The 13,371-nt window shown below is 40.2% G+C and overlaps 1 protein-coding gene across 1 annotated transcript in view; it reads right to left on the bottom strand.

Annotated features, from left to right (window-relative positions):
- Positions 1–13,371, bottom strand: part of ek1 (eph-like kinase 1) — a 74,621-nt gene that overhangs the window by 42,017 nt on the left and 19,233 nt on the right. Inside the window, exons 4-5 of the mRNA XM_073863695.1 lie at positions 1,907–2,062; positions 612–965 (exon numbers count right to left, since the gene is read on the bottom strand). Coding sequence (XP_073719796.1) covers positions 612–965; positions 1,907–2,062 — 510 coding nt within the window. The remainder of the gene's footprint in view (positions 1–611; positions 966–1,906; positions 2,063–13,371) is intronic.

The following is a 13,371-nucleotide window of genomic DNA, read 5'->3' as shown; positions in this document are numbered from 1 at the left end:
AATCACGGTCACGTATGCCTCGAGATGTCCCCGCCTCTGGTGTCGTTACCATGGTTACAGCCCTGTCAAGTCTCATAAGAGTGAGAGGCTGTTGATCTAGGCATCCTGTGCGGCTCTCATCTTGGACTTCAGATTTTCACCCCTGTTTGCTCTCTCGCTCTCTCTCTGTGTTGATGAGGAGCTGAATCATTGTATACTACGGATGAAGAGCCTGTCCATCCTCTCGACCAATGACAGGCTCCGGTGCAAAAAATAAGTGCGTGTTTAAAGGTCACGTGAGGTAAAACTGAACACACTCGAAGCTATACAGAACTACACTTCAATGAAAGAAAAGGATACAAGATATTTCGTGACTAAAGCCTGAGATTTAAAAGCGTGGGCGAGATGAATGTGTAACATAAGGATGTTTAAAGACCTTGAGTGCTACATAAACCCCGGACCTTTCTCGCAGAGACATAAAAACATTCTGTTTTGCGAATCATGCCGTACAGAATTGTGTAAATGAAAAAGGCCAAAAAAAGGATGTTTTTTTGTAAAAATCATTACTGACATTCTTATGAAACCGAGCATTCCTCCGTGAAAAACATGAATTGCAACACATGTCATCTCACCTGTTTGGCTAGTGGTGACGTTCACAGACACCATTTGACGTGGACTGGGGCTAAGATCCGACACTCCATTTAGGGCTTCTATACTGAAGGTGTAGTTGGTGTGGGGTTGCAGTTCTGTGATCAAAACTCTGGGATGCATCAAGCCGAACTGCCTCGGGTTAAACCGTGGCCCGCTTCCGCAGGGAACACACTTTTCAACATCTCGCCCCATGCCTGTCTCTCCGGAGCACTTCCGGCAGTGGACGCTGTAGGTGACATCTCCACGGCCGCCGTTTTCACGGGGTGGACTCCATTCGAGGGTAACCGCAGTCTCGTTCACCATGGAAACTGGGTTGCCGGGTGCAGAGGGCGGTCCTGATGAACGTGCACATAGGAATTGTACAGTTATCATTCATAAGAGCCTAAATAACCACTATTTATCCCAACAAAAAGATTAATGCTGCGTTCACACCAGCCATGGTAGAGGCATCAAACTCGAGTGATTTTAATGTTAAGTCAATGTGAAGACGCATTGACGTGCGTCTGGAGGTGTCGCGGCGCGAATGAGGCGTTTGGCACGGCGTGGTAGACATGATTCCGCCTCATTCGCCGGTCTAGTTTGCGCTAATGGTGCGAATTGAGCGTCTGACGCGGTATGCGCGAATGGTTCTTTTTGTGCAATTTCCGTTTCACGCGGATTTGCGGCTGACGTCCAAGTTGAAAAATTGGAACTTTGGCGGATGTTCGCTCCGCGTTAACCAATCAGGAGCCTGCTTGCTGCTGTGGCGGCAGCCCCGCCCGGAGTCGCTTGATATTGTCTGTGAGCAGTCACCCGGAGCTATACGACACAAGTTCTTATTTCTATAGAGACAGGAATAAAAAGGACCTCGGTTGGAAAAGTGTCAGTGAGGACATTAGGCAACCTGGTAAGTTGTAAATGCACATTTCACTTTTGAGTCATGTGATGTTTATCGACCCGAAACATTCCTGCCGTTTTTTAAACTATTTTCCCCCTATAGTAAGGTTACCAAATACAAACCGGTAACTCTCTCGATTAATGCACGATCAACATCAGCCATCTTGCAAACAGACAACTGCATAGCACTTGTCCCTCCCACAAGAAGCGGATTTTGCCTCTGACGCGCATCAAATGTTTGCTCTAGACCCGCAAATGCTTTCAAAATGTTTGAGCGGCAAACTAGACGTGGTAGACAAGATTTTGACGCTTCAAACGCGGCTGGTGTGAACCCACGGTAAGATTGACCTGCAAAGAAATTGTTTATTTTTTGCTAACATACATAGGAAGCTTTGCTTACTTGTGCAAGGCATAGAGCGGGGGTCCATTTCGGCCCGGTAAAAGCCTCTCTCGCACACACACTCGGATGCTTTGTCCTGATGGGAGTAACTGTGTGGAGGACACTTCACGCAGTATGCATCCATGGCAGAAGCTTTGTAGAAACCTGACCGACATGCTAGTGAAAAGAAAGAAAAGTTCGATTAGACTTTTAAGTGCACACATACTAAAGAATAAATCGAAAGAAAGCAAAAGCAGTCTATTTCTAAAATGGAGACATCAGTAGTAGAGATAGGAGAGGAGATATGAGAACAATCAAGAAAAGGAGGGAAGTTGGCCTGGATGTTATGCGAGGAGGTTTCCCTTTGGTTCTCGTCAGCTTCTCCAGCGAGGCATAACAAACATCGGCCCGCAGCATTAGACTAACCGTAGGCACGTGGCAGTCGCATTTGTGTGTGCATGGCCTGGGTTATGTTGGAGCAGAGTGAATCAGTGATTGGTGTATGTGCATTAAAGCGCTTCCCCTCTGGGACGCTGTGCCAGACTCCCATGTTGGCCTTGAACTAAAAGCAAACCCCATATTTCTGCAAACACATCCCAAACATGTCAGATCTGATCAGCCACAGCACAATGCCTCCAACATATTTCCCTCAAAGGTGAAGAGAGAGAGAGGCTTTTTCCAAGCGACTAATGCTGAACTTTGGACAGTGCTAATGGAGTGCAGAGTCAAGGCTATTTTTGGAAGCAGGGTTTGAAAGGTGTCGCTTAACGTTTAGATACAGCAAGTCATGCTAAGCTAGGATGACCATAGGTGCCATTCTTCCCGGATGCATCCTGTCCAGGATTTCGGTGCGTCTTCCGGAAGTCGTATTTGTTCACCGCATACGCCATTCAGTTAAAAACATAAGACATACAATCATAGTTTCATTCTTACCTTAAAATGTAATGTTTTTTTTTTCTGTAACAATAATAATAATCCTCTATGACGTATGCGGTCTACAAATACGACTTCCAGAAGACGAACCCCCAATCCTGGCCAGAACGCGTCTGGGAAGAATGGCAAATTTTTTTTTGGAGTGTAGTCGTTTTAGAAGGCATAAGACTGTAATTTAATTCCAATTAGAAAAATGAACTGCATGTATGCATTTAATTTCCTGTCTGCATCACAAACACATTCTTGCACACATGCATGAAAACATTGGGTTGTTGTGCTTAGGTATAGCATTTCATCCCATGTCCTTTATTCCATTATCCTTTTAATTGGTCGACAAAAGGCAACGATTAAAATACAAAATCTGTTTGCACAAGCTAAAATGCACTGTTAAGCATTGCAACGCATCAGCCAGACAATTGCACAAATAATCAATACGGGCAGAATATGCATTACAGCACACTGTTTATAATTTACACTTCCAAGCAGATCCATCTTCACCAATCCATTAACCGCTGCTCTGATTTACCGCCACATTAGCATTAATTAATGACTAAATGTTTCGTGATCAATAGGACAGCTGTCTCTCCGAATGAATTCTTCAGCATCTTCAACTGAGCTTTATTGCCACATTGATACGAAGAGGTGTAAAAGAGGTCACAACATGAGGTCACATCATGAGCGAGTCTGTTACTCATGTCACACGATTTGATTTGTTCCTGAGCCGAGTCAATGTGACGTGAAATAAGTCTGTGCAAAACCCTTTGACCAGAAGTATATTTGGGTGCATTTGGCATTCACCAACCTAAATTATTCTTAGCTTAAACATACAAATCTCTAATCTCAGGGCTATTAGGTAATGCAACGCTGCTAGGTGTATAAAAACAGACTAAGACATGCGGTGCACACATCTCAGACAACATGGCAGTTGTTTCCATCACCTCTGGTGGTCAGTTTATGGCTAGTGCTGTGAGGACCCCGTGGTGGTCTGGAACAAGGCCTGAAATTGAAACGGTGCGCACATGTGTATATATACTGCGGTTTTGCCGTCTCCAAGTTTTCTCACTGCCAAACCAGAGAGCCCTTGGACGTTTGTGGAACCCAACTGGCCAGGGACTTGGCAACAAGGCAATTGTGACTGCAGTTGCTAACCGCAAACGAACGACCATAAGTTTATGGAAACATTGTACTGAAGGACCTATTCAGAAGAAGCAATTATTCCCTTAGTGGAGAACTAAAAAAGGTCATAATTGGTCATAATATATGTCTTAGAGACCATTAGAGCCTTCAAGCTCCAACAAGGCTATAAAAACAAAAGGAGAGCAAGTATGATAGTCTAGCTTTGAAAAAAGACCATAAATTCCCATACTGATCTCATATAGTCTGGTTCATGTGGAATAGCAAAAGACAACCTACACCGATGTTAGGCAGGTCCCATCAGTTCAATATCAGTACCTGACCTAATTGATAATCTTTCATATAAATCCCCATGAAAAAAACACACTAGTGAATAGCCATCCCAGAAAAGCCAACCCAATAATAAAGCACTGTTTTGCTATGCATTATGGGATTTTGTACACCATGCAAGAAAAGGTCATAACAAATTATTTATGGGCAAACAAGGCAAGAATCAATGTCAAAACACAACATCTTATTAGACTGCATCTCCCCACCATGAGCAAAACTGAAAAAACGAGAGCAAGATCTAAGATGGCACCCTTATCAAATATTTACATTGGTGTGATTGGTGTCCCTTCGGCTCTGGATAATCAATAGCTTTTATATATGATACCTTCAGACAAAGAGCAGCACCATCATGGGAATAAAGAGCGAAAAGCAAGTGAGAGAAAAATGAGCAGCAGAGAGCTTGTATAGTTTTTTCCCTGAAAGGCGGCGGATGAGAGGCGTGTTTGGAGAGTGTGTTTAATGCTCTGGACCGTGGGGACGAATGGTTGCTGTTAGTGTATTTTTATATTCCGTCTGCAGTCTTTGGCTCATATTGAATAAGGCAGATCTATAGACCAACCCACCAACAGAAGAGTCTGTTACTACAATATTATCCAAATCAAGAAGGATTTGGCATGCAGACAAACTAATCTTATAGTATTAACTTATTGCTTCATGAATATGATACTTTAGGGTACATTAAAAAATACATAAAACCTTTATCTCTTTAATACCCCAATTGTTTTCTCTAGACAGCATTACAGATCAAGTGCAATGGGGCAAAGTCTGCTGCAACAGATAGCATCTCAATGGAGATGTCTCACATTTGCCAGATCAAAATCTATATGTTCATTTTCCAGCTCCCCTAGAGTTGGATATTTGGTTCTTGCCAGTTTGGAGTCTATTCAGCTGGTCTCCGTGTCTGGCGCTACCACTTTTAGCATAGCTTAGCATGATCCATTGAATCTGATTAGACCATTAGCATCGCGCTAAAACTAAGAGTTTCGATGTTTTTCCTGTTTGAAACTTGGCTCTTCTGTAGTTACATCGTGTACTAAGACCAACAGAAAATTAAAAGTTGCGATTTTCAGGATTGATATGGCTAGGAACTATACTCTCATTCTCGCGTAATAATCAAGGACTTTGCTGCCGTAACATGGTTGCAGCAGGCGGTCTTAGTACACAATGTAACTACAGAAGAGTCAAGTTTTAAATAGAAAGATTCAATGGATTATGCTAAGCTATGCCAAAAGTGGTACCACCAGACCCGAAAATCGGCTGAATGAATTCCAAAACAGTAAAAATCAAATGTTTCACTCTAGGGGAGCTGGAAAATGAGTGTTGCTTTAAAAACAATATCAAACATTTCTCAAACTCTTTCCAGACCAATATATCTGAGCTATACAATCACATTAATAATACAATTCTGTACTCCTGCAGTTTGTTAACAATGTATTGTCATTTCTATTTTATTTAAGGTACACATATAAGACAAAGCCGACATGAGCAAACATTAACATGAGCAAATAAAAATCCATCTATGATCTATCAAATTTTTTGGGTTACCAAACAGCACCATGTCACCAAACCACCATCTGCCAGCAATATGCCATCGCCAGTGTATTTTATGAGGGCAGACCCTACATATGATTCAATTTGGTGTAAAATTGTAAGAAAATGAAAACCTTGTCACTCCAGTTAGATGACATGCTCAGTAGTCTTCGGCGAACAAGATGAAGGGCTTTTTCTCAAATATAAGCAGCCAGCGAGAAGACTTTTTTCTCCCCCGGGGGAAAGTGTGAGAAAGCGCGAGTGACATCCATACATCTAGCATTTCAGGGGCTTTTTCAATTTAGCAGAATCGCAGACTCGCTCATAAAAGGGAGAGCCGTAAAGGTAAGATAGCCGAGCAACCTCAGGGTACTGTCCCCACACAAATACAGCATTATATTAGGAGAGAGGCTTACTAGTTGCCATAGTAACATAATACCAAAATGCTTCCTTCATTGAGTGTGAATCAAGACTTGAATAGTTAAAGGAAAACACCACGGTTTTGTAAAATTGACGGAAGTTTAAGCGAGAGGGGGAGTGGTCAGGAGTGATCATGTTACTGCGCGCCGAGGTCGAAGTGCTGCAAACAAAGTGCTCTTCTGCCATACAATATATTTGTACGTTTTTATCCGCCTAAAAAATTCCCATGTTTTATTTTGGGCCACCATACTTAAATGTGTAACTACTCATGTAGCAGTCTTTAAATAAGGAAAACATGGAAGTGTTTGGTGGCTCTTGCTGCGTCCGAAAACTCAAGGCAGTGACTCGTTGCCTCGCTGCCTCATGAGGAAATGACTTCGGAGGCATGAAGGTAGCTCAGAGAAAGACTTTCGGACACACTTCTAAGGCAGCGTGTTTGAAATTTAAACAGAGAGCGCCTTTGTGATAACTAATCACATATTTGAAAACTACAATAATAATTTCTCGCTAGAAATGCAATTAAAAGGTGTAAAAAGTGAAAATATACCTTTATTTACACTAAATTGGTAGTTCAGTCGCGTCCTTGGCCGCCATTTTATTTTTTCGAACTCGACCGGACTCGACCAATCACATTCTTAATGTACGTCCACGCATAGGTATCTCAGGAGACAGGAAGTAAACCAAACATTGAATTCGGACATGCCTTGATGCCTTGCTGCCTTGGAAAGCTGCCTCAGAAGGCAGCAATTCAGAGTTTTCGGACGCAGCCTTTAATTCATCCCTGCTTGGATCCTAAGGAATGAATGGGGCTATGCTAAACGCTAACACATTCACGGCGCGCTGAACAAAGATTAAGTGCACGCATTGAAAAAGATAGGTAAGAACATAGTAAAATATTGAAAAACAGTTATGTTTTCCTTTAACGAAATTCATCCACACATGAAGGAGGACTCGGCAAAGGAAAACACTTGGAAATCATTACACGGCGCTTCATTACAAACACTCTCACTTCATTTACTTTTTTCCCTTTAATTCTTGCGGCCAACCTTGAGCGGCACGTTTCATGTGCTCAGCCTTGAAACAGACATTACAAAGTTCACATTAATTCATCTACAACTTTTACTTTTAGCCAGTTAAAATGTTTTGAAGCATAGCATAAGGAATTCTCCTTTCATACGTTTACATGGGAATTGATGGTTAAAACAAATGTTTCTACAATAACTCTAAACCTCTAAAAACTAAAACTTCAAGAGGTTTCCCAAAAGACTTGGATCTTTCCTCTAAAAGTCTTGACACTAACTGTCAAAATAAACTTTGAAGCATTTTATTTCTGGTACATCCATGTCTTTCAATATTCATGTAAGCGATGACCTACAGAACGCTTTGACTTTCAAGTAAACAAGTTTTTTTCAGAACTTGATCTCCTCCCCATGAATGAAGGTATTCTGGTGATTATAGTTTTGTACAGACATTTTAAAGTCTGTTTAGCCATTTTCACCTTGGCCATTAGGCAACAGAATTGGTTTTTGAATGAAAGTTGAATAACAAACTAACCGATGCAGGCCATTGAGGGAGGTGACAGGACAATGCAAAACCAGACCAGATGTTCCCACTTAGACTACTGTACAGTAGCTAGATGGTCAATCACAATATTTACACAAATAAACTCTTAAGACAATTCAGCATGTCTTAAATCACCCTTTATAACACACAAAATGAAGAAGACACTCATGGTGCCAGATGCAATTTGGGCCACGCAAACCTGGAAATCCGAAGTCAAGCACTTTGTCTTTTCCAATATCAAATGACAAAACGGCTGCACAAACCTGTTAAACTCAAACTCATCCCTTGTACATGAAAAATACCTGTCCAATTCCTGCGGATGTGTCAGGAGAGGGATTAAAACATCTTCACTTCTGGGTTCCTCCTTTGTCTCAATCTGCTCTCGATCTCCCAAGAGTGCCCTTTCTTTCCAAAGGCTATTTCTCTCCTTTCATCCATCACCCAAAGGATGACAGAGCCAATCTTGCAGACTTTGCCTCTACTAGTAGCTCGAAGCCCCTATCAACCTTGGTGGCATATGACGTCCACTTGAGCCAGAGATAAAATGTCAGTTTAATCCCATGAAACAACGGAGACAATGTGGACAACTTTATCATAACCTGAAAGCGGAGCGCCGCAATTTCCTTTATGTCCTTCAACATTGATTTCCCATCACAACAGATTTTTAACCTTTAAGATGAATCAACCACAAATGAATTTGCAAGCACTTACAACCACTTGCTTGGTGGTTGCCAGGGTGGTCTGAATGGTGCCTGTAGCTACAGTAAGGGGTGGTTTCCCAGACAGCAATTAGCTTAAACCAGGACTAGACCTGAGTTTAATTGGGAACTATAACTTGTTTTAACAAACATACCTTACTAAAAACCATACTTATGTGCATTTTGAGGCAAAACAAAGGGCGCTGATGTATTTAAAGATATGTCAGTGCAAGCTGTTTTGAGTTTGGACAGCTCTAACATTTATTTTAGTCTAGGACTAGTCTAATCCCTGTCCTGGAAACCGGCCATAAGTGTACAATAAAAAAATTGGTTCAACTTTAAAAAGTAAGTTACCTAGTTGCCCTAAATTTGTGAGTTAATTCAATTTGAAAATATTACTTGACACAATACTTTCAGTCAACTAATATGTTTACGTCAAAGCAACAAAATTTTTATGCAAGCAAGTACTGTACACTGTAAAAAAGATTTTAAAATGTGTGTTTTTCCTAGGTCAGCAAGATATGTTGATTGAATGTATTGCAAATAATGCAAATGTGCATATCGCAATAGTTTCCGATAACTGAATGATGTTAATACTTAAAAAAATGATGTATATAATTTTAGATCAATAAATATATTTAAGAGATTGGCAAGACAGAGTGATGCTTTCATATTTCAAAGTTGTTATATCAATTTTAATATAATTTAATATGAATCCAATAAACGTAAAGCATTATCGTATTGCATATCGTATATCTAATTTTTCTTCATTATCGTGCAGCACTAGATGATGTTGTGTTGCTATGCAGTTGCTAGGGTGTTTTATGTGTCAAATCTCTTATAAAAGATCATTAATAAAAGGCACTTGCTATGGCACTGATAATAATGTGGAGTAATTATGAACAGCATAATTTTTTTTATCGTATAGAAATAAAGTACACTCGAGGAACGTCATGTTTGGATTTGTTTCAAGTTCTTTTCAAGCTCACAGGGCTTCAACTTAGTACTTCATTTCACAGAGACTATAATCAGCATGGCTAAAATGAAAAGCAGGTGTGTTTGGAGACCAGCGGTTTTGCTGTTATTTCAGTGGGGTGAGCTACAGAGGGAGCTCGCAGGGCAACTCCGACCGCAGCGTTTGGGTGGAGATCTATAAAAAAGACATTATCCATATTACACGTACAAAGAGTCACAGTAAAAACTAAATTTCAGAGTGAGCAAACTGGGTACAGCCTAACTATATCAATATAAAACGATAGGAATATAAAAGGAAACCTTAGGGTTTCCAGACAGATGAACGGCATCTTTATCATGGCACAGTTTTTTTAAACACAATCTTACTTTCCTCTTTTTAAAATCTGTTTGCATCTGATAAAAGTCTTGTAAGATTTTGCTTGCTTGTAATCTTAGTTTGCTTGACATTTCTCATCCTTAATCTTCTACAGTAGGTCAACAGCAGAAATCCAGATATGCATGAGAGATTTGTTGGTCTATAATCACAAACTGTGCATCAGGCTCTTAAAATTGTCAGTGCCAGACTTTGAGTTACAAGTAACTGGTAAAAGACCGTATGCCATTTTATTGATGGTGGCACACATGTGTAAATGCTATTGGCATTTTATTCCCAACTCTCCTGTGGCGCTGTCTGCTTTAAATCCGGGAATAACCCTTTATAATGAACATGGCATAATCACATTTTAACATAGCAGCCAACCTATAGAAGTTTTCCGACCTCAAAGAACTTCATCCCCTACACTAAATGCGAAACTATTGTACTTTATCAGATTTTTTCTCACAGTAATACCAAAATAAAGTCAATCTTGATATTACGTTCACTATGAAATCTAGAGTCTTATTTCTCGGAAGGCTCTCGTCATCTGCAGCTCGGTGGTTAAATTATTGAGAGAGTTAAAAAAATAAAAAACTGACTGCTGGATGCCACACGTGGAGGTGTGGACACGTGTCTTCTTCCTCAACACACAAAACACACACACACCCTAATGAAAACACATCGAGGTAGATTTAAAACAGTAGAACTGATTATAAAACCAATTTCACTTCAGTATCTTAATATACAACAAGTTATATTCAATATTACAAAGGGGTTGCAATGACAAAATGACAGCGAAATGCAGTTACAGGGAATGACTTGGTTTAGTAAGTGAAAACATTAAAGGGATAGTTCACCCAAAAATGAAAATTTTGTCATCATTTACTCACCCTTATATTGTTCAAAACCTTTATACATTTCTTTGCTTCGCTGAAAACGAAGATATTTTGAAAAATGTTTGTAATCAAGCAGTTTTGGAGCACCATAATAGGTGCTCCAAAACGGTTTGGTGACAGACGCTCATAATATTTTCCTTTGTGTTAGGCGAAACAAAGAAATTAATTCAGTTTTGGAACAACTTGAGAGTGAATAATGACAAAACTTTGGCTGAACTGTCTCTTCAAATCATTTAAATTTGTCTGAATGCCTTGTAGATGTAAATTTTGAACAGTGCTTATTATTACCCAAACCCATTCATCTCTAGTGTAAGCGTCTCACTGTCTGTCACCATCAGTTTTAATCTAAACTACTAAACACATGGAAAAAATAACTAAATGTATCTTGGAAACGTCAGATGAACACTTAAACGAGCAAATGAGTTCTGTTAGCTGTCAATGTCTTTGTATAATTGATGGCGCTCTGTTTTTAACGCCTTGGCTATGGAGACCATATTCCCGTTCCCATTTCCCCTACAAGCGTCCACACCCAAGGACCCAGCCGTCAGAGACGAACCCCATTGCCTACATCTGGTAGCCATCGTGACGTTCTCCAACAGCGCTCACAGCAGTCTCAATTTCAATGCTTTCTGAGAAAGAAAGCCCCAAAGTGTCTGTAAACGCTCACAAAGGAATCGCCCTCAATTTAATACCAGCTATGCGCCGTGTAATCGTCATTAGTGATGGCACCGCTTGTTTTCTGTCAGCGTTTGATTTGGGCGTCATTTATATTTTACTTGCCCACCAGGTCTCAACACGCCAGCAATGCGAAACTGTAACACATTTTGCGGTTTCCAGCGTGACGTCTGCTCGGAAATGAAAACAAGTATCGCGAATTCTCTGGTGTTGTGACAGTTGTGCCGCGCTCTTAAATTTCATATTGTGATTTCTTCATCTGCTGACAGGTTTCTACATGATGTTTACTATCGGGCTGCTAAAGTGTTATTGATCCGGGTGGCAGCTGGAGACACAAATGGACAGATGACATACAGTAGATGGTATGATGGAGAGCAGCGTATTAACAAGATATGACTTTAAAAGTAACATCTGGGAATATACTGCAACTGCTTGAAAGCATCAGTGATGCCTTGACAGCGTACACATATTGACGTACATGTGAAATCATGTGAGCAACAAATCAAAATTATTATATTTCAACATCTTTAAAGTAACAAGTCTTTTTGTACAATCTTGGCATCTTCTAGTCTAAACCTCATGAGGTCTCCATCTGGGATGCTGGATGTTTGTTGGACACTTGGCTTTGTTTCTTTACTATCTAATCCAACTCCTCCATTTCAGGAGAAAGAAATTTGAGTTTTAGTTCTGGCAAGAAATTCATTAACAAGCACAATTACTCTTTGCCTACAAAAACAATTTCGAGCATTTGAAGAGCATTTAGGTTAAACGGTTTTTAAGCCCCATGAGAAGCTAAATTCAGCCAAGTGTGTCCACACTGGTAGTTCTTCCACTGAAAACGTCTGTTCCAGGAGTAATATTACTATCAAGGGTAAATCAAATGGCCATTGCAGATGTCTTCTGTTTTAAAATATCTGCCGTGGCCAGTAAAAACTGCTTGGTTGGAAGAACTTAGACTAAATGCAAGGTTATAGTCATACACTTCCAAATTGGCAAGGAGAAGCTGGCAGATAACAAGCAATATGCCACTGAGGGCTTAAAAACACTGAGAATAGAAAAGATTAGGCCATTGACTCATGAACATATATAGTATACATACACACAGTATGTTCTGTCATATGCATAAACAGGGTTTCCAGCAGAAAATTTGTTAGTTAAGGTGGTAGGGTTGGCCGGGTGGGTGGGGCCGGGGTTTGTGGTAATCAAAGGGGCAGGGCGTACACGTCATGATGAAAATTAAAATATTTTTTATTAAAAACACTTAAATATAACTAATTTTATAATGACAGAAGAAACTATAAAAGAAAATGAACACATACTAGATACCTCTAACGGGAATAGCTGCGTGATGAAGTGAAACTAAAGGGTTAATAAACACAAACTGAAGCAGATGTTGTAGAACGTCTGGCGAACAAAGCACGAAGATTGTAAAAAAAAATGATTATTTCCCACTATTAATTACATCATCTTAAGGGAATGTAACTACTGTAGCATGTAAATAATAAATGGTTGAATTATTTTGGCCATGTGGCGCGCGTGCACACTCGCGGTGTGAAGCGTGTCCGTGCTATTCTCCAAGATGTTTTATTAACTGGCTTGTTATCCTCGGCCTTTTGTGCAGCAATTTTTTGGACGACCTATTTAAGGCGGTAGGGTTTCCCAGCTAAGGCGGGCCGCCTGAACTGCAAAGTGCTATTTTAAATAAGCATTTGCTCTTACATGGAAATTGTTGCTAATGTATGAAAGCCCAAAAACCTAAAAATATCAAATAAAAAATACTGTGATTTTCTCAATTCCTAATGTCCATTCACTATGTAGCCAACAAAAGCTTTAGAGATGGTTTATTATGGGGTTAGAGCTGTGCACGTGTTACATTTAACAAAATCCCTGGCTGAACATAAACCCCTGCAATTCCACCATCATGCTGTCAACCCAGCATGCAAGCATCACGTGTTGAAGATTACACATTTGCAAACC

The sequence above is a fragment of the Misgurnus anguillicaudatus genome, chromosome 25, assembly GCF_027580225.2.
Source record: "Misgurnus anguillicaudatus chromosome 25, ASM2758022v2, whole genome shotgun sequence".
Classification (NCBI taxonomy): Eukaryota; Metazoa; Chordata; class Actinopteri; order Cypriniformes; family Cobitidae; genus Misgurnus; species Misgurnus anguillicaudatus.
Note: the sequence above shows the minus strand (reverse complement) of the source record. Positions and strands in the feature narration are given on the sequence as shown.